The sequence below is a fragment of the Daucus carota genome, chromosome 3 (assembly GCF_001625215.2).
Source record: "Daucus carota subsp. sativus chromosome 3, DH1 v3.0, whole genome shotgun sequence".
Classification (NCBI taxonomy): Eukaryota; Viridiplantae; Streptophyta; class Magnoliopsida; order Apiales; family Apiaceae; genus Daucus; species Daucus carota.
The window spans coordinates 51,917,381-51,936,966 of NC_030383.2; the positions used below are offsets into that span (position 1 = coordinate 51,917,381).

At 33.6% G+C, this 19,586-nt stretch overlaps 1 protein-coding gene across 3 annotated transcripts; it reads left to right on the forward strand.

Moving 5' to 3' along the window:
- The first annotated feature begins 1,371 nt into the window (after window positions 1-1,371).
- Window positions 1,372-19,150, forward strand: LOC108214473 (poly(ADP-ribose) glycohydrolase 1). 3 transcript variants are annotated; one of them, XR_010290013.1, is made up of 12 exons: window positions 1,372-1,693; window positions 1,829-1,999; window positions 4,522-4,625; window positions 5,978-6,182; window positions 6,560-6,664; window positions 7,273-7,391; window positions 13,324-13,467; window positions 14,971-15,061; window positions 15,615-15,809; window positions 16,552-16,614; window positions 17,355-17,541; window positions 18,780-18,921. XR_010290013.1 is itself a non-coding variant. In XM_064089326.1 (11 exons), exons 1-11 carry the CDS (start codon window positions 1,445-1,447, stop codon window positions 18,936-18,938), a joined length of 1,602 nt encoding a protein of 533 aa, XP_063945396.1. In that variant the 5' UTR covers window positions 1,373-1,444; the 3' UTR covers window positions 18,939-19,150. The 3 variants fall into 3 exon arrangements, 2 of the variants coding, with proteins under 2 accessions (XP_063945396.1, XP_017241973.1); XM_064089326.1 differs by lacking the exon at window positions 17,355-17,541 and having other exon boundaries at window positions 1,373-1,693; window positions 5,981-6,182; window positions 18,780-19,150; XM_017386484.2 differs by lacking the exon at window positions 17,355-17,541 and having other exon boundaries at window positions 1,374-1,693; window positions 18,780-19,150.
- Window positions 19,151-19,586: the final 436 nt, after the last annotated feature.

Genomic DNA, 19,586 nt, shown 5'->3' on the forward strand with positions numbered 1-19,586 from the left:
GGCAAAAAAGCTTCACACCTTTTGAAAATTTTGAAATCTATGACCCGGCAAACAAAAAACGGGTAAATCAAAAGCCCATAACCCGCCACATCAATCCAACCACTCAAAAATACACACTTGCACAAACACAACCCGGGATGTCACCTTTGCGGGAAAGATTTTACTTACTCCCCCCACCCGCTAAAGCAGATGGAAGGAGTAGGGGGGCAATGATAAGGTACCACGCTACAGGAAACGCCAACAGTACCCGCCCCCGCTACAGGACTTGGAGATCCCCAAAGTCAGACCTCATCATTACTAAGTACAAGGCAAACAGGATAATAGGCATGCACAAATCCCAAAAGGACAGAGAAAAGGACAGTAGCTGCACCAAAACAGCCACCCATGCTGGGGAGTGTCCACAGACCCATTCCCGCCACTGTAGCAACAGTGGCGGCCAAGGGCCTATATAAAGGACTCCCCAGCCAAAGTAGAAGGTAAGTGCAAAATTTAACCCCAAAAACTCTCAAAAAGCATCTATCACCATATATTTAGAGTGAAAACTCTCTGATTTCCCTTACTTGTCAAGCACATCCAAATCACTGATTATCACGCCGGAGGCGCCTCGCGGGATGTCACCCCCCGTGTAGCGTTGTTTTGCAGGTTAGGTTTGGCCTGAAGCTTCCCGGAACAGTGCATTGGAACCCTAGACGAGATTTGGAGTTATCATTAATTGTATCCGTATAAAATTTTGAAAGACAGGATAAGTTGTTTGAATAAAGATGTATCTAAATCCCTCCGACACGCGTCAGGACGATGCGCGCCTTTGTGGGTAAAAAGGGTAATAATTTAGGCACTTCAATTATCAATATACGATATTTTGGGCATTTTCTCTTAAATAAACATATAAAATAAAAAATTTCAGGTTAAGTAAAGTCCCGGATAGATTTTCAAAAGCAGACACTTAATATATATTTAATTATAATAATTTTATAACTTTAATTTTAAGAATAGTTAGACCAGAATTCCAAAAAAATTATAAACGAAATATCTAAACTTAATATTTTGTACAAAAAGAGATGTATATAATATACAGTATTATATTCTCAATTTTAAAACCTAAAATAAACTAATCAAGACAATACTGCTAAGAAAATGATATAGTATTGACAATTAAAATTCGGCACTACCTTCATCTAATAAATTGTGTGTTATTCAATGTTACTGGTATTTTAATATGCTAAAAAAATATTATATAATTTATTGTATTTTTCATTTCCATTTTCTAATATAAAATTTAGATATTTAGTTTCAAAAAATAGTTTTATAAATATAAGATGCATTATTTTTACCTCGAAAACGTGACGGAGGAGTGATTTTATTAATCGAACAGTTTGACCTTTGACGACGTATATAAATTGTACAGTGGCGAGGAGTGTGTGTATAACGGAAAAGAAGCAGCGTGATGGAGAATCGAGAAGAAGTCAAGTCAATCATCCGGTACCTACCGGTGTTTCTCCGGTCATCTAATATATTCTGGCCACCTCCAGTCGTAGAAGCCCTTAAATCACTCTCCGGCGGCCCTAATTGCAGCAACGTTGATTCCGGTGAACTTCTCTTCCTCGCCATTTCCGACATGAGGAACTCCCTCTCCCTCTCCGCCGATCCCTTGTCTCCCTCCGCTCCTCACGGAATATCTCTATTCTTCGATGATGTGCGTATTCATTCTTATTCCACTACACCTCTTTTTTTTACTAGATTAATTCTTCTCCTGCTGCTTTTAATTATTTTTTCTGCTAAATTTGCTTTTAATTATATGTATATGTATATGTGTGTGTGTTGTGTTTAGTTAATGTCGCGTGCCGAGGCCACCAAGTGGTTTGGAGATGTGGTGCCTGAGTTGGCCAAGCTGGTGCTCAGGTTGCCCGCGCTTTTGGAGTCTCATTATGTCAATGCACAGCAAGGGACTGCTTTGCGATTGTTGGAGTCGCAAGAGCCTGGAATTGTGCTTCTTAGTCAGGTTACAGATATAATTTATCTTCTTACCTGACTTCAATGCTTGGTCGTCTTTTAATCGTTTTGTTTGTGATTGCTTCTCTCGCGGTTACAATTTACCCCAAAGAGAAAAATGATTGTAAATAATGAACAAAATGTAGGCATTTTATTCTATAATTGTAATAATTGTAATGTAGAGTTTTCTTTTTTAATTATATTCTTTGTAATTATTTGTTTTAGGGGTCCAATGTGGATGTTAACTTGTCTACTTATCTGCTTAACACCTATCTACTTACATATTCAAATGATATTGGCCAGGTCAAGTTGAATGGATGTTGGCCCTATTTGGCATTGGAATTTGGAATAGAGTGGATTAAACCACTCTGTCTCTCAGAATTTAGTTATTTGTACCCATGAGCCTAGAGCCATAAAAGAGGAAAATTGTACCTCCATGCCCTTAACGTTTAGCAGTTTTACATATCGACCCTTTCACATAAATTTTATTTTGTAAATACCCCTTACAAGAGGAATGAGAAATATAAAAAAGAGACAACGTAACGAGCATGTCCTTTATTTAATATAGCTTGAAGGTGCATTCTTTTTTCCTTAGAGAGTTTATATGTAATTATGTATTGATGATTAATCTTTGAGGCGAAAATAGTGCTAACCTGAATCAAAGTGACCAAAATAGCACTTTAAGGCACGTTTTGGAACTACATAATTGGATGGCATTACATAATTATCAGCTTTACTCAATGTTCAGCTTCAGCCATTAAAATAAATAAAAGTAAAAGGAACCAAATTAAGATCAGGGTTTCAAAATCACAAAAATCACAATTTTGGTGATTCAATTGATAGATCATCATGGAATAGGTGATCAAGATAATGAGTTGAGTCAAAAGCTTTATAAATAATGAAATAGCTCTTGAATATTGACATCAGTATATATGTTTCAGCCTGTAACAAGAAAACAGCCCAAAAAGGCCAAGATTGTGGGTAAATCAAGTTTAGTTGGAGAAAAAACTGATTTACAGAATTCATAACTATTTTTGCTTCTCTCGAGAACCACTAATGTAGAGGTCCAGGTCTTTCATCTAAAGTGATGCGACTTGTAGGCTAATCAGATGTTCGATATATCAAAACTTTAAACATGGTTAGATGAGCTATATGAGGGATGAGGAATCCATGTATGAAGGGATGGGGGATAGGTATTTAAGTGCTGAAAGGGGCTTAAATGTTGTAGTGTGCTATTTTGGGCATCTGGTCTGTTTGCTATTGTGACCTTTCACTTAAACTTGATATTATTCTCCACCAGTTAGGCCCTTCGAACCTACCATTTCCAGTTCGTTAATGAGTGTAATATAAATGTTGTCTAATGGTATTCACTTAAGATTTTAAAATACATAATTGCGCAGAGAGACTTTTAGTACCAAAGCTACTCCCTCGATAGTTGAAACCCGAATTTCCAAACAGGTTCTGTTGATAATATGGTCAATCAATTCCAGAAGGTTCATGTTTGTCACTTCACTCTTTTGACATGTATTTGCTTTAGATCTGCGTAATGATGACAGAGTATGTAACTAGGTATATTATTATTGCTCGGAAAGTTTTAATATTCACGAATATTCATATAAATCTATTAACAATTAAAATTTAGAGGTGTTCATTGTACCGTCGTTTATGGTTCATTTTACTCAGGTAAGAGACATCTCAAATAAATAAAAAATATATTTTAATAATGCATATTATTTGTTGATACATTTTTGATACAACGTTAAAGTACTGGCATGAGATTTTTCTTGTATGGAGTTTTACATGTAAACAGCAATTTAAAAAAGAAAAAAGAAAAAAAAGAACTGTATATTTTATTATTTTGGCTCACTGGACTATGGTTCTTCTATCTGCTAAATACTGAAAACTGGTCGTATGTATTTTGTTGCAATTTCTTTTCTTAACATTTATTCTTAAACTGTTATTTAGGATTCTTATGTCATTAATTTCTGTCAACATAAATATATAGTTAACATATAGTATATGGATAACTAGGGAAAATTTCTAATTAATTTGATTAATATAGGCAATATAGGAAAATAAAATTATTGACTTGGGATAGTACTTTGTCTTGCAGGTCAATCTGATTAATTTACTTACTAAGACTGTTTCCGTTATTATTATTTTAATTTTGTTTATATAAACAATTGTTATATTGTAAGAAAATCAAGGCTCTGCCTCCAAATTTGAGTTCAATGAGAAGTTAATTATTGTAACATCGTACTTATATTTATATTTTATAATCAATTCCTCAGATGTATATATTAGTTTTTCAGCATTGTGGTCTTAATTAGATTTTTTTAAATATTTTCTATGATTGCAAGGGAAAGAGTCAACTCGATTGGAGTGTTACTCCTATGCTTCTTTAAATATATTGTAATTTGTTTATATCCATGCATATATAAATGCTTTAAGGTTTTGATGCTACTGAGTGTAGTTCTTTTGCCTACAAACATTTTTTGTTATTAACAGTGAAATTCATTCAATTTGAACCAGGAATTGGTTGGTGCGCTTCTTGCATGCTCTCTCCTTTGTCTATTTCCAGTCGCTATCAGAGGTGCCAAACGTCTGCCAACAATCAACTTTGACCAATTATTTGCGTATGTTAACTTCGTAGCCGACTTTAAAATATTTAAGGTTTTGTAGTCTTTTGTACTTTATGCTCATTTAGTAACTTCTTTAGAAAGATATTCATGCTCTGCACTTAAGTTTAGTTCTTATGAAACCGAAACGACCTATTGCCATCTCTATACCTAATATTGTTTAATTCCACACACAATAGTATTTTTCCCTGTCAATCTGTATTAATTCATTATGTTGATTAATAGGGCAAAAATAAGATATTAATAGTAATACTAAGTGTCATGCATGTGACGTTATCTTTCAATAAACTGATGTGATGATAGAGAATAAATTTAATTCCCAGCTACAAAAGCTAAAGATTACAGTAGTCAACTTCACCATTACTTTTTATTGTTCCTATGGTACCCTTAAATGAAGTTCATGTTTTTATTTTAATTCTACTATCTTCAATTGACTCATATCAATCTAGTACATGAAAGTGGTACTCTCGCGCACTCCATTTTGCATTACTACTAATTTATCTTCACTTTTTATTTAACAATTTTTTTTTTCCGAGGAACATGGCTTATGCTGAAGGTGAATATTAAGGATTCAAATCACAAACCTAAATAAAAATCCATATTGTCGCACTAGACACTATATAAGAATTAACAGTTAATACTTTTACAAAGTTCTGTCTTCATTTTTCATTAAAAAGAAAAGACGGATGTCACATGGTCCTTGACAGATGCAAATCTTCTTTAATAGAAAAAATCTGTGATCTAGTTCAAAGAGAGTTGATGGTTGACGTCTAGGTTGGTCAAGAGAAAGGCTAAATCCTCTTCCAGTAAGTATAAAATATTGTTCCCAAACACTAGATCAATTCCTACATACTAACGAGAGGAAAAACAATGCGCTTCTAAATACAGTGAACTAGTGAATTACTTCCTTATGTATTTAATAGTTTCCAAACAGGTAAGAAGCTAATTCAGAATAAAAAAGACTCTTGATTAAAGATGACAAATTCTCTACTTAACTTGGTTATATTTTTTGCCTTAACTCTCTTGGTTCTCGTACCTTCAACAATGTTAACGTTGCAGCATCACCGATGAACCCTTTGGTTTTGTTTATAAAATCTTCACCCTGAAGTCTGAACACAGTAATTGAGGTGATTTTCTAATGATCAGCTGAAGACTGCGAGAGTCTTCAGAGATTTTCTTAGTATTGGATAGTAACTGGACAAGTAGGTTATATTACAAGATCATTAACATGTTGTCTTAATGATTGAGTGTTCGAACTCCATATCTCTTAGTCTCATACATATATATATTTATTACGTTTTCTCTATAACCAGAGGCATGAATTCATTTACAAATTTTTGTTTTTTCAGAAGTCTTTATGACAGTTATGATGAGAAACAAGAAAATAAAATCAAGTGCATAGTTCACTATTTTGAGAGGATATCTTCACATATGCCTCGGGGAAATATTTCATTTATGAGAAAAGTTCTTCCATTGCAACAGAGTTCTTTTGCCATCTCTTATCCGATGCCTGGTCTTTGGAAAAAATCTACTGTTTCCCTTTGCCCATTTCAGGTAAGGACAACTGATTTTATCCTAAGTATATAATAAATGCCCAAAGTAACTATTTCCAGAGTGATGGCTAGTTAGCCTTCAGGATGCACATATACAAAATGGGTATCCCATTTTGTATGCCATCCATAAATGTGTATTTGTTTTTAAAAAAAAATAATTTTGAGATACCCATTTGCAAGTGCATATTCCACTGGATAAAATATTTAAAGAATAAAAAATGTTTTTTTTTCTGATTTCGTTCCAATAAATGGTAAAATTGGCCTTCACCCCGAACTATACTAGAATTAAGGTCTACCAGGATTTATTATAGCTTCTTTTAGTTACATATAAATGGTTGTATCGTCGAATAATCAATCCCTGAATGTTGTTCTTACAAGGTCTACAGTTCAGGCTTAATCGAAGATCAAACTGAAGAAGCTCTTGAAGTGGATTTTGCAAACAAGTATATAGGTGGCGGAGTACTCCATAAGGGTTGTTTGCAGGTACCCTTATTTTATCTCAATAATTTGTGTATTCTTAAAATTTCTAGTAATAATAATGTTTGATTCAAATACTTGTGAAGTGTTGTTTTGACTTTTAATGATGATGCAAGATTCCAAACTCTTTTATGCTTCAGCCTATTGAAAACAATCGTAAGAATGGCGTTCCTGTTATTAATTCCAATTTGTAAGATAAGGTTGCATATATTATTACAGGAGTAGAAATTAAGATTCAACCAAACAATTATCTTCTCACCTTTTTTGAGAATATTTGTAGTTGGCTTTGCATCCCCTTCATTAACTGCCAGTGGTTTATAACTTTATGTTGAAGGAACATTGTTTTTTATCAAAGTTCATAAAATAAATTTCATGATAAGACTGGAATCATGAAGCTTAATGCAACTATTAAATTGACGAGCCCCACAATTCAGATGTTTATTTGGATTCTCGTGTTACCTGTATTAAAAATTGTCTTCATCTAAGTTTCAATGCTCTCTTGTGTCATTATCTCTATGTAACCTTCACTTAGTCATTTAAACTGATAGACTAATATTATATATATTGTTAAGTAACTTGATAGTAATATATGATGTATTGCCTTCTTTTGTTAGGAAGAAATACGTTTTGTGATCAATCCGGAGTTAATATTAGGCATGCTTTTCTTGCCTGCCATGGCAAAGAATGAGGCCATTGAAATTGTTGGTGCAGAAAGGTTTTCAAATTATACAGGGTAAGTATGACTCGCATGTGTAATAATTTTGTTACTTAAGAAATTTACTGACTATTAAGGATACATGCTATGAAACTATAATATGCATGCTGGCACAGTTATGTTGTAATGTCTCTTTGCAGTTAAAAGCCGAGCTGGGTGTCTGATCTGTCTATATAATATCAATATATTGAGTATTTGAGTTGTTTTGTGGGTTCTATGTTTTGTATAGGTAATTAGGTATTGTTTTTGCTTCATTTTAATTTTGCAACAATGCTGCTGGATGCTCTAGGTACCTTAGACATGTGGTATTTCTATCGTACATGAAAAGGTTTTGTAATGTTGGGACTTGAGAGAGTATGGTCATTCTATAGGTTTTTTTAGTACTCTATGAGCCTACTTCATGAATTGAGGTATAGGAACTTGAACTGTTGCGAATAAGACTACTTAAAAAATCTCCTTGTATGAAAAATGATGTTGCCCATCATTCGAATTGGTAACGTTCTGCTCTTGGCAATTCGATTTGTTATATTTGTAAGTGGATAAATTGCACATTCAAACAACCCTGCTAATATTCCTTTTAGACAAAAATTTATTATTGCTTGACGATAATAAGGAGTTGAAAACTAAATATTAAGGCTAGTATCGTTAGTATATTAAGGTAGGATAACTCTTTATAATCAATTTCTGGTAGCAGGTAATCGTTAGTAAATAGTAGAGATGGATCAAAGATAGTTCGCCAATAGGATAATTGTTCAAAAAAGTTGTAATTTTTTTTATATTTTAGATATTTCACAGTTGATTATTACAGATTGATGAACTTCTAGGAATAATGAGTCTTTTTCTTCATAATTCTATCATTTCTTCTATTCATTTGTCACATGTTTACCTCGTTTATTTACCCCTAATGCACTAGAAGTAGATCCCTAACTCTTTTTCATATATATATTTCCTTAAACTGCCTATGATCTATTCAAACCATTAACCATCAATCACTCGATTTAAGAAAATTGAGAAATATACCAAATGTTAGCAACTAATGACCAAAAGAATCCATTAATCAATCACTATTCACAAGTAATATCTTGGTCTTCCTAGAATTAATTAATCTAACCTCCCCCTCAAACCTCAGTAACATATTTTTGTAATGGGATATAAAATCATTATTTTTATGTTTAGGTGTAAAGTTATGCATCAGACTTAGGCCAAAGTGTTGATATAACAACTACCTTTAAGAAAGATTGACATGACAATGAATAGGTCTTTGATTCTGTAAACATGTTCATTAGGCGAAGAAAACCAAGTGGTCTTACTAGTTTAAATGATAAAAGTCAATTATCTATTGTCCTCTTTATATCTAAGAACTTTAAATTGATTACATACATAAATACTTAAAAATTGGGAAAAAAACTAGATCCTAATTTCTTTTAAGATGTTCTTAGTAACATAGGCCCTGTTAGGAAGTTAGAGGTTTGAGAAAAATTTAGAGTTTTGCCATATTAGAGGTTTGACCAAGTAAATAATCTAATTTTAGTGTTTGGTAGTTCGCAGATTAAAATAGCTGTTTGGACACAAAAAGATAATTTTGAATAAGCTTGGAGCTTTTTTAATTGAGGTTTGATATGTGTCTAAATATGATACAAAAAGCTAAGTAAACAACTATTTACAAAACAACTAATTAAATCAGCTAACAGCTAATCGTTAACCGCTAATTGCCAAACTCGTTAACCGTTAATTGCCAAACTGAGCCATAGTCTAAATAAGTATGACCACCTTATATTGTACAATTTTATTGGAAAGCACCTTTAAAATCTATTTGATGATGCTGCATGCGAGGAAAAAGGAAAATATAGAATCATGGATGCACCGCACTACTTGTCATAATCTCTAGAGAGTAGAAGAAAATAGGTTCCTCCAATGATCACAATAATTATAGTTGTCGGAAAATTAAATACAAGAAAAAGATCTAAATAATAATTTAGATGAGGTGCTCCCTGGCATGCAACAAGTACTTAGACAGTTAATCAGGATTGGGTATATTCAAGAATAAATCTGAGAAATTTTGGTTTTACTTTAATCACCTTTTTCTCTTCATTTTTTACCAATATGTAATCTTGATTCAATCATGAATCATAGCTATTCAAAATATGTCTATCCGTCTTTCTTTACACAGTACGTGTCTATTTATCTTTCTCTCGAGAAATCCGCGGTAAGTTGCCTGACCATTTTGGCAGTGGCAGTGGCAGTGGCAGAGCCAACCATAAACTTTAGGGAGGGGCCAAAATATTTTTCTAAGACATTATAATAGATAATAGTTTATAATCAAAAGTAGTACGCTTTACATATTTTACAATTCACAGTAGCATTCTTCTATCTTCATGTCTTGAAATCTCTGCATGATTGCTTCATTACTTATAGTCTCGAAAATGTCCCTTTCGATGTATGTCACAAGACAATCATTTAACCAAGCATCTCTCATTGCATTTCGAAGTATACTTTTAATAAGATTCATAGCTAAAAAAGCTCTTTCCACGGTGGCGGTTGCAACGGGCAATATCAAAGCTAACTTAATCAACATGTATACCAAAGGAAACCCAATATTCTTCTTCTTCTGAACCATTCTTTGAGCAAGTTTTCCAACTCCCTTTAGATCTTTAAAATCTTCATCACCTCTCAAGTCTTCGACATAATTTTCAAGTTGATCCTCAAGTGTCAAAAGATCTATTTCATTAAATTCAAGAGGATAAAATCTAGCAAATTGGACTAATCTTTGTTTATCAAAAGCTATGAATGAATCCCGCGGGTCAAGACATGATATACATGTAAGTAGCTCGATATTCATATTATCAAAACGTTCATCCATCTCTCTAAGTTGAAAATCAACTACCGCCACAAGTGATTGTGTTTTGTAATGTTGATGATTTGTAACCCTGTGAATGCTACGCTTTGATCTTCCACGAGGGACATAAGGCTCATTCATGTCAAATATATCAATCTCATTCTTTTCACAAAAACTACTTACATCTACTAACAAATTATCCCAAACCTGCGAGGCTTTCCCGAAAATAAAGTCCTCTTTATATGAAACCTACTAGTTTAAATGATAAAAGTCAATTATCTATTGTCCTCTTTATATCTAAGAACTTTAAATTGATTACATACATAAACACTTAAAAATTGGGAAAAAAACTAGATCCTAATTTCTTTTAAGATGTTCTTAGTAACATAGGCCCTGTTAGGAAGTTAGAGGTTTGAGAAAAATTTAGAGTTTTGCCATATTAGAGGTTTGACCAAGTAAATAATCTAATTTTAGTGTTTGGTAGTTCGCAGATTAAAATAGCTGTTTGGACACAAAAAGATAATTTTGAATAAGCTTGGAGCTTTTTTAATTGAGGTTTGATATGTGTCTAAATATGATACAAAAAGCTAAGTAAACAACTATTTACAAAACAACTAATTAAATCAGCTAACAGCTAATCGTTAACCGCTAATTGCCAAACTCGTTAACCGTTAATTGCCAAACTGAGCCATAGTCTAAATAAGTATGACCACCTTATATTGTACAATTTTATTGGAAAGCACCTTTAAAATCTATTTGATGATGCTGCACGCGAGGAAAAAGGAAAATATAGAATCATGGATGCACCGCACTACTTGTCATAATCTCTAGAGAGTAGAAGAAAATAGTTTCCTCCAATGATCACAATAATTATAGTTGTCGGAAAATTAAATACAAGAAAAAGATCTAAATAATAATTTAGATGAGGTGCTCCCTAGCATGCAACAAGTACTTAGACAGTTAATCAGGATTGGGTATATTCAAGAATAAATCTGAGAAATTTTGGTTTTACTTTTATCACCTTTTTCTCTTCATTTTTTACCAATATGTAATCTTGATTCAATCATGAATCATAGCTATTCAAAATATGTCTATCCGTCTTTCTTTACACAGTACGTGTCTATTTATCTTTCTCTTGAGAAATCCGCGGTAAGTTGCCTGACCATTTTGGCAGTGGCAGTGGCAGAGCCAACCATAAACTTGAGGGAGGGGCCAAAATATTTTTCTAAGACATTATAATAGATAATAGTTTATAATCAAAAGTAGTACGCTTTACATATTTTACAATTCACAGTAGCATTCTTTTATCTTCATGTCTTGAAATCTCTGCATGATTGCTTCATTACTTATAGTCTCGAAAATGTCCCTTTCGATGTATGTCACAAGACAATCATTTAACCAAGCATCTCTCATTGCATTTCGAAGTATACTTTTAATAAGATTCATAGCTAAAAAAGCTCTTTCCACGGTGGCGGTTGCAACGGGCAATATCAAAGCTAACTTAATCAACATGTATACCAAAGGAAACCCAATATTCTTCTTCTTCTGAACCATTCTTTGAGCAAGTTTTCCAACTCCCTTTAGATCTTTAAAATCTTCATCTCTCAAGTCTTCGACATAATTTTCAAGTTGATCCTCAAGTGTCAAAAGATCTATTTCATTAAATTCAAGAGGATAAAATCTAGCAAATTGGACTAATCTTTGTTTATCAAAAGCTATGAATGAATCCCGCGGGTCAAGACATGATATACATGTAAGTAGCTCGATATTCATATTATCAAAACGTTCATCCATCTCTCTAAGTTGAAAATCAACTACCGCCACAAGTGATTGTGTTTTGTAATGTTGATGATTTGTAACCCTGTGAATGCTACGCTTTGATCTTCCACGAGGGACATAAGGCTCATTCATGTCAAATATATCAATCTCATTCTTTTCACAAAAACTACTTACATCTACTAACAAATTATCCCAAACCTGCGAGGCTTTCGCGAAAATAAAGTAACAGACTAACAGGATAATTTGTTAGTCTCGGTTGACAAGGGCCTTTAGTCAAACAAGCTCTACGAATTCTTTCACGCTCCACGGAAGTAAAAACAATTACAGACATAGAAGGCCGTAATCCAGGGTCTGCTATAATTTGATCAGAATCAACATCATTATTAACAACTGGAATATCTTCTTCAATGACTTCCATTGGTGAATGTGTAGGATTCTGATTTTGATGAGTTTCCTGAGCATTACTAGATTGAGTTTCGACTCGTGCCCGTTTTGTTCTTATCACAAATTTATCCATGCCTTATATTGTAATACATAGTTCCATTAATTAGTGATTTGATAATTTAGATCATCCAAAAATTAGGTTTTCTCTACATAAGTGGAGAACAAGAACAACAAATTCAACTAGTTAAGTGTTCAATAGCATAAAAACAGAGAAGCAAAAGCAATTATCCCGCATATGATTTCAAATACCCATGTCAAATTTTGAGATATTGAATAAAAGGATGAAAAACATACCTGTATTGTTTTTTGGATCATTAGAAAATAAAGCCCAGAAGAAGATTGGATAGAAGAAGATTGGATGATGAGGCCAGTAATTATGAATCTCCCCAGGATTCCAGGACTCCACTCTCAATCTCCCAGACTCCCTCTCTGTTTTGTGTTTTTGTCCCGAGAGCCAGGTTCTCAATTCTAAAGACTAAAAAAGAAAGCCCCTTTTACCAAAGTCAATTGCTATATTTTTATATGTATATATATTATATATAAATATATTAGAAAACTATAAATCCACCTGCACCTATCTCCCTCCACCACTGGACATAGGTTGGTTAGCTATGGTTTTCCTCGCGTATATTTGACATGTAGATCATTTCCTTGGGTAAAAACAATGTTGATGTGTACATCTTGAACTTCAGAAGTCAAAATTAAATATATTCATAATTTGAACTAATATATTTAATTAAAATTTTCTCTATGCATATTAAATAAGTTGTTTGGAATTATTTAACCCGCCAACATCCGATCTATCTCCCTTTTCTTATGTCATGTTAACTTTTTTCCATTTTATGTAACTTTTATGATAAAATTCTCTCAGATGAATATAATTTGCTCTAGGTATGCTTCGTCCTTTCGTTTTTCAGGCAACTACATGGATAAAAGAGACGTTGATATGTCTGGAAGACGGAAAACGAGAATCACAGCTATAGATGCGAAGAGCAACCCAGGTTATAGACAATACAAAGTTGAATACATCATGCGGTATTAAAATTTTAGCCTTCGCTTCTAAGAACTTTGTGCATGTTTGATATGCTTAATTTTCCGTGTTTTAATATTTTAGCCTTGTTTATCTAGCACTTCATGCATGTTTTATATGATTGACCATCTTGTTGTGCAGGTGTTGATGTATATGCAAATTCTCATGTATACTAATTTAGTCGTAAATCCATAAAATATATTTTAGCGATCTACTTTGACTGATTATTATTACTACATTCATGATTCTAAAGTAGCCCATAATTGGATTCAATCTATTACTAGTAGAGTTTTCGTATTTTATAATTACTGATGTATTTTTAGAGTTTATTTGCTTTCGGATTAATTAGCCATTTTCTCAATAAATGGCGATTTATATTCTTCTTATTACTCTCCCTGTCCCATACAATTGTTTACGTTACCTTTTGGCATGGTTTTTAAGGCTCCTTAAAAATATAGTTCCAAAATATTTTTTAATTTTTTTTTGCCTGAATAAAAGTTTGATGTTTAAACTTTTATTCAAAAAAGAAATTTTTTTAAAAAACACTGTGGAACTATACTTTATAGGAGCCTCAAAATGCGTGCAAACAGTGAACATATACTACTCACCGGGACGGAGGGAGTATTATTCTTGATAACTTCGAGAGAACCTTGACTTTTATCTAACTATCTTAAAATATAAATAATTAAAATTAGTAGCCAGCAAAATAAGGAGACATGTTGACATGTATTCATACAAGAGGTGAAATACGATGTTGATTACATATGTACCATTCAGTCAGAGAATTAATATAGAAATTCCCACCCCTTATTTTGATTGAAGGGGCGTGCCAAATATCAGCAAGGGTGACATAAGCAAGATGAACATAAATTACTGTAGCAAAAATAACCACCAAGTACTTGCTGTAGAAGGCTTTTAGGAGAAACAAAGTTTATTTGTATGAAGAGACTTGGCCGGCCTTATCTGAATAACAGACAGCATAACAGAAATTGCAGCAGAAGTAGTAGTATGCTACATACATGCAGTTTGCTGCAGTCTTGTGTTCAATATCTCTCCCCTTTATCTATCTATAATATGTCCAAAACACAAATTGCTACAAATAATGTATGCAGGCTGATGGATCAGTGAAATGAATACAGATCTTGATATTTGTAGAAGAACAAAAATACTTTTACTACATAAGCTTTTGTAGAACTAAGCCCTAGGTTAAGATTTTTTGGATACTGTCAATATTCAATCCAGTCCTTATACTGTATCAATCCTAGCGCTATGTTGGGAGATATTGACTATAGACTGAATTTGGACGTAATATCTGGTGCAAGTGACCAAAATAACTAAATGCTGGTCCAAATCTATATCTGATCTGAATTGGAATTCTAAAGAATGATAAGTTGATTCTTTAGTTTTTAATCATATTTGTATTTATTTGTCTGACTGACTGAAATTTAATTTAGCTGTTGAGCGACTGCTGTCATTAATATTTTGATTAACTAACGTGTCTATATCAGGGAGATAAACAAAGCGTATTGTGGATTTATTGATCAGAGTTATATTCAGGATATCAGACCTCCGAGTTGCACGCCTGAAGATGTTTATATGGTAAAGGTTACAAGCTTCAATGAATTTGTATTTCTTACTTGCTAGTGGACGCCTGGCCCATGACTGCACACAGAGATGCCTACTCTCAGGAATTACAGCTAAACCCAGTCTGAAAGACCCCCTATATGCACACACAAACATATTCTTCATCTCAATCGACCCACCTAGATGTGCATCCCGTATGCACAGAGATCCACACTTATACTATATATTGTGTGCTTTATATCTTTTACTCCCAAAGACTCCTCACTTGCTTCTATTATCTCCTGAAGAGAATGGTTTATATAATGTTGAGAGAATAATTTTCATAATCAAGAATAGCACTGTCCAAAACCATCACCATCCGGAGAGGACAAGAAAAATATAAAAAACATAATACTATTTCAATAATATTTATCAATAGAAGGAACCATTACCTTAACAAACAATATACAAGTGAACAAAATGAAATTTATACGTGTTACCATACCTGGATTATGGAATGATAGTATCCGGCACTAGTAAAGATTAGACATATGATTGGCTTGTCAACTCTGGCTTTTTTCTGTTAAAGGAAACATCATCAACATCTTCAGGAGATAATAAGATACTTTCAATTGATAAGTTGAACAAGGACTTTGAAAGAAAGGGTGATCAGTGTATGGGCCAACATGATAGTATTGGAATTGCGACGGGAAATTGGGGTTGTGGTGCTTTTGGAGGCGACCCTGAACTTAAGACCATAATCCAGTGGCTTGCTGCTTCTCAGGTAATACTATGCATAGGTAGTAATGTGCACCTTTTTGTGTAGCAATTTTGGTTAATGAATTGGTTATAAGATCAAACGATCTTGCACTGAAGGATGCCTATTTGCCTTTCAATTATTTGATTTTTTTATTTGGTATAAGTTAGTGATCCTTATTCATATGTTACATTGCTCTTGTTGAGTGCTGATACATGTTCTGGTAGTCTTCAGTCGGTGTAGTTTTGTTGTCTAGAAATGCTGTTTTAGCAGCTATTATATACCGCCACACGTTCATAGCTCATGTAAGCTTATTGATCAACTTGTTATGGTTAGCAATTATAATGAGGTTGGCAGTAATATTGGACTTTTTGTTCTTGTTTCCCATGATTGTGTTTTGCCCATCTTTTTTCATATTTCTAGGGCTGAAGGTTCTGTTATGGTTAACAGACATTTATATATGTTTTCTTGGATGTATTGGGGTTTAAGATTATTTAAAACAAATCTTGGGATTAAGGCTTATAAAATATGGAAGTTTCTAGCATGAACATTGCGTCCATTTTCTTGCGAGCTATGATTCTAGTTAGGGTTCTGCTTCAGTTTGTGTTTCCCATTTCCTGCTGGGTTTTTAGTGTGCAGCTGTTTTGGATATTGTTTCCATTATACTTCTCAAAGTATTGCTGACGTAGAATTTCTTGCATTGATTTTAACGTGTACAGTTTACTTTTGTCGATTTTAGATTTTGGTGTATCCTTTTACTTCTTTACAGGCATCAAGACCTTTCATTTCATATTACACATTTGGTATAGACAAATTGCAGTCTCTTGACCAGGTAACATCTTCCTTCATGCTGGAAAATATGCAAATAATATTTTTTGACGCAGTCATAGATGTAGTTATGTACTGTAACATATAGAAAGGTATACTTTAGCAATTAGCAGATAATATTAGCTAGCCTCAAGTCTCCACTTTTTTGTATCCCTTTCACCATGTGGAATACAACTTCATGTCCTGCCTTTGGCAGTTTCACAAGATTTGGTACATGCTATGAGAACCAATGTTACTCAGACTCGGGTATGGACAGTCGGACACATATCCGAGTGTCAAGCTCGAAATTTTAAAAGAATTAAGACACGGGGACACTGTCCAAATTTTGGACATGGGTACAGGGACACGACATTTTTTAATTTAAATTAAAAAATTTATATTATAACAATTATTTATTTATTTTATATATTAGGATTATGCATTGATAAAATCAGTTATAATCAAAATAATATTAAAAATATATTTAATTATACAAGTGGTAGTGGCTCACAATTACTCCTTAACATTAGTATTTTTTCTTATACGGTAACACAGGCTCCATTAAATAATAAATGGACGTGGCGTCTATATTGTCCAGATTCACTTTTATATAAAGTTTGACTTTACCTTCCCCTTCCCTATCCCGTCTTTCCCATCCCCTTCTTTTTATTTCACAAACCTGGCTACCTACCCAAAGTATAATATATACATACAACTATACATACTTATGTTAAAAAATTCCTTTAAACACATATCACTTGTTAGATCTGCAATCATGCAATCACTGTCGCCTGCAAAAATATATCCGGCGAGCTTTAGTTCTTTCCGGCAACGACGGATCCAATCTGAAGACCACAAATCCGCCCCGTATCCTATGTCGTGTCCCTTGTCATGTCATGTCGACACTGGTACGGCTGCCGGAATAGCCGGGTTGGAGACTCCGATGCCATATGTAAGCAATTAATTTGAATCTCATATATATCGAAATATAAGTGAAGCTCAAGACACTGTAGCATAAAGTAACTTCGGTTTTTTAAGCCTGTATAGTTGGGTTCAATAAAATGTCATGACCTGTTGACGTCACTAATCTAGAGTCTTTTCTGCATAGGAAAGTAATAAGCATGTCAAGATGTTGAGTGTACAAAACTATGCCCGCTCTGATTTATAGTATGCTTTTTGAAACCCAAATATATGCCACATCTTTTTCCTTAGACATCATGAAATAAATTTGGTTGGTCTCGTTTCTCCATAGCCATTGGAATTGATATTATAAGCACAAGCTCTGAGTTTATTGTCATATATCTGGTGCACTTGATACTTAATTTTCAGTCCCGTATCCTAATTAAAGTGTCTTAAGTTTTTTAATGTACAATCATACCTACCTAATTTTGACGTGCTTGTCAGATTTAAACAAAAGCAAAAAGGTCACATTCTATACTAGCCTTAGTGGGTATTTTGGATTAACACCGACTGGCTTTGGGTTACTGGCTGGCCATTGTAAGATTTTACTGCCAGCTGCTCCCTCGTTTCTAGATTCTGACTCAGTACTCACTGATGGCCAAGCTCCAGTCCATGCTTTTAAAACCTGTTCATTTACCATATTTAACTCGTGTTGAATCTTGAATCCGAATAATAATCTGGATCGAATCCTAATCCCAAATTATTTCAAAAGAAATTTCCTATTTAATAGATTTGTAGCCCTCTGAAAAAATGAAACGCTTTGGAGAGCACCATATTCGACAATTTGTGATTCAGTTTTTTCCTTTGGTGATTTGGCACAGTTGGACATTATTTTTGTTCATGCGCAATCTGTTGACTTTTGAATAAAATGAAATTTCTTCGAGGAAGGTGCATACTTTTAAATTTTAATAAAAGAAATGTCTGCTGTTATACTTTGCTTAAATTAAAATTTTGTCTCCGACTAGTACACCATTATGCGTTTTGACAAGGAAGTATTGAGAGTGTCTACTTTGGTATAATAAAGCAGCCCAAAGATCTAGCACTCGCAACTGTTGGTCACCATTACTCTTAAAGACATCATATTTCTTTTTGTTTTTTCCCCCGAAGTGGATTTGGTTCTTAGATCCATACCTGCCTTCAACAATGAAATGTGATGACTTTCTACTTTATTCATCCTCTTCTCATTACTTTTGAATTAAAGCAATAACTAGATAATTGACTTGTTTGCAGGTGACTCGGTGGATTATGTCACAAAAATGGACCGTGGGAGACCTTTGGAATATGTTGATAGAGTATTCATCTCAGAAACTGCAAAGAGAAACTAAGGTTGGCTTTTGCAGTTGGCTCCTTCCATCGCTGCATGCCCATGACCCAATGGATTTATATTGAATTAGTTGTAGGTATTAATTTGTAGGCAGCTAGCCATCAACCCAGAGTATTGTTCTTCAGAAATCAGTAAAATGTTTGTGACATGGCAAGAATAGTTACTTTGGGACATACTTGCAAATGACCGATTGGATAATGGTTGTATCTTCACTCGGGGATGGGTTGTAGTAGGGAACTTGTTAAGTTATTAATATGTTTGCAATTTTGATGAATAACTGTTAAAAGACTTTGTATACGGACTAGGATTTCTTGCCGAGTAATGGGACGTTTAGAGAAAACGATACAAAAAATGAACTACAGTTACATGATGAGATGGAAGCTTCTTTTGCTATTCTTGCTCAAGAGAATGACTAAGATACTACTCTTTTCAGTGTTCAAGGTCTATATGGTGGTAATTTAGCCCAATATACCGACTATACGGCAATCCATGTTGTGTTCATTGAATATAAAAATCTCTCCAAAACACAGATAGAAATAAAACAAATAAAATGGGATAATATATTCTTTGACCTTTTTGGTTTTGAATTCTATATAATACAATAAAATATTTCGAACTTTAATTTTTAAAAATCTGAGTTGTATCTTTCTGTACAAATTTTGACTAACGAATATCGGGATAAGTATTAATTTGGTCACTGAAGATAGGCCATG

Coding starts and splice junctions, on each gene's coding strand:
- LOC108214473 (XM_017386484.2), top strand. CDS start 1,445: ATGGAGAATCGAGAAGAAGTCAAGTCAATCATCCGGTACCTACCGGTG. Junction 1,694..1,828: donor TATCTCTATTCTTCGATGAT/GTGCGTATTCAT, acceptor TGTTGTGTTTAG/TTAATGTCGCGTGCCGAGGC. Junction 15,810..16,551: donor AGTGGCTTGCTGCTTCTCAG/GTAATACTATGC, acceptor ACTTCTTTACAG/GCATCAAGACCTTTCATTTC.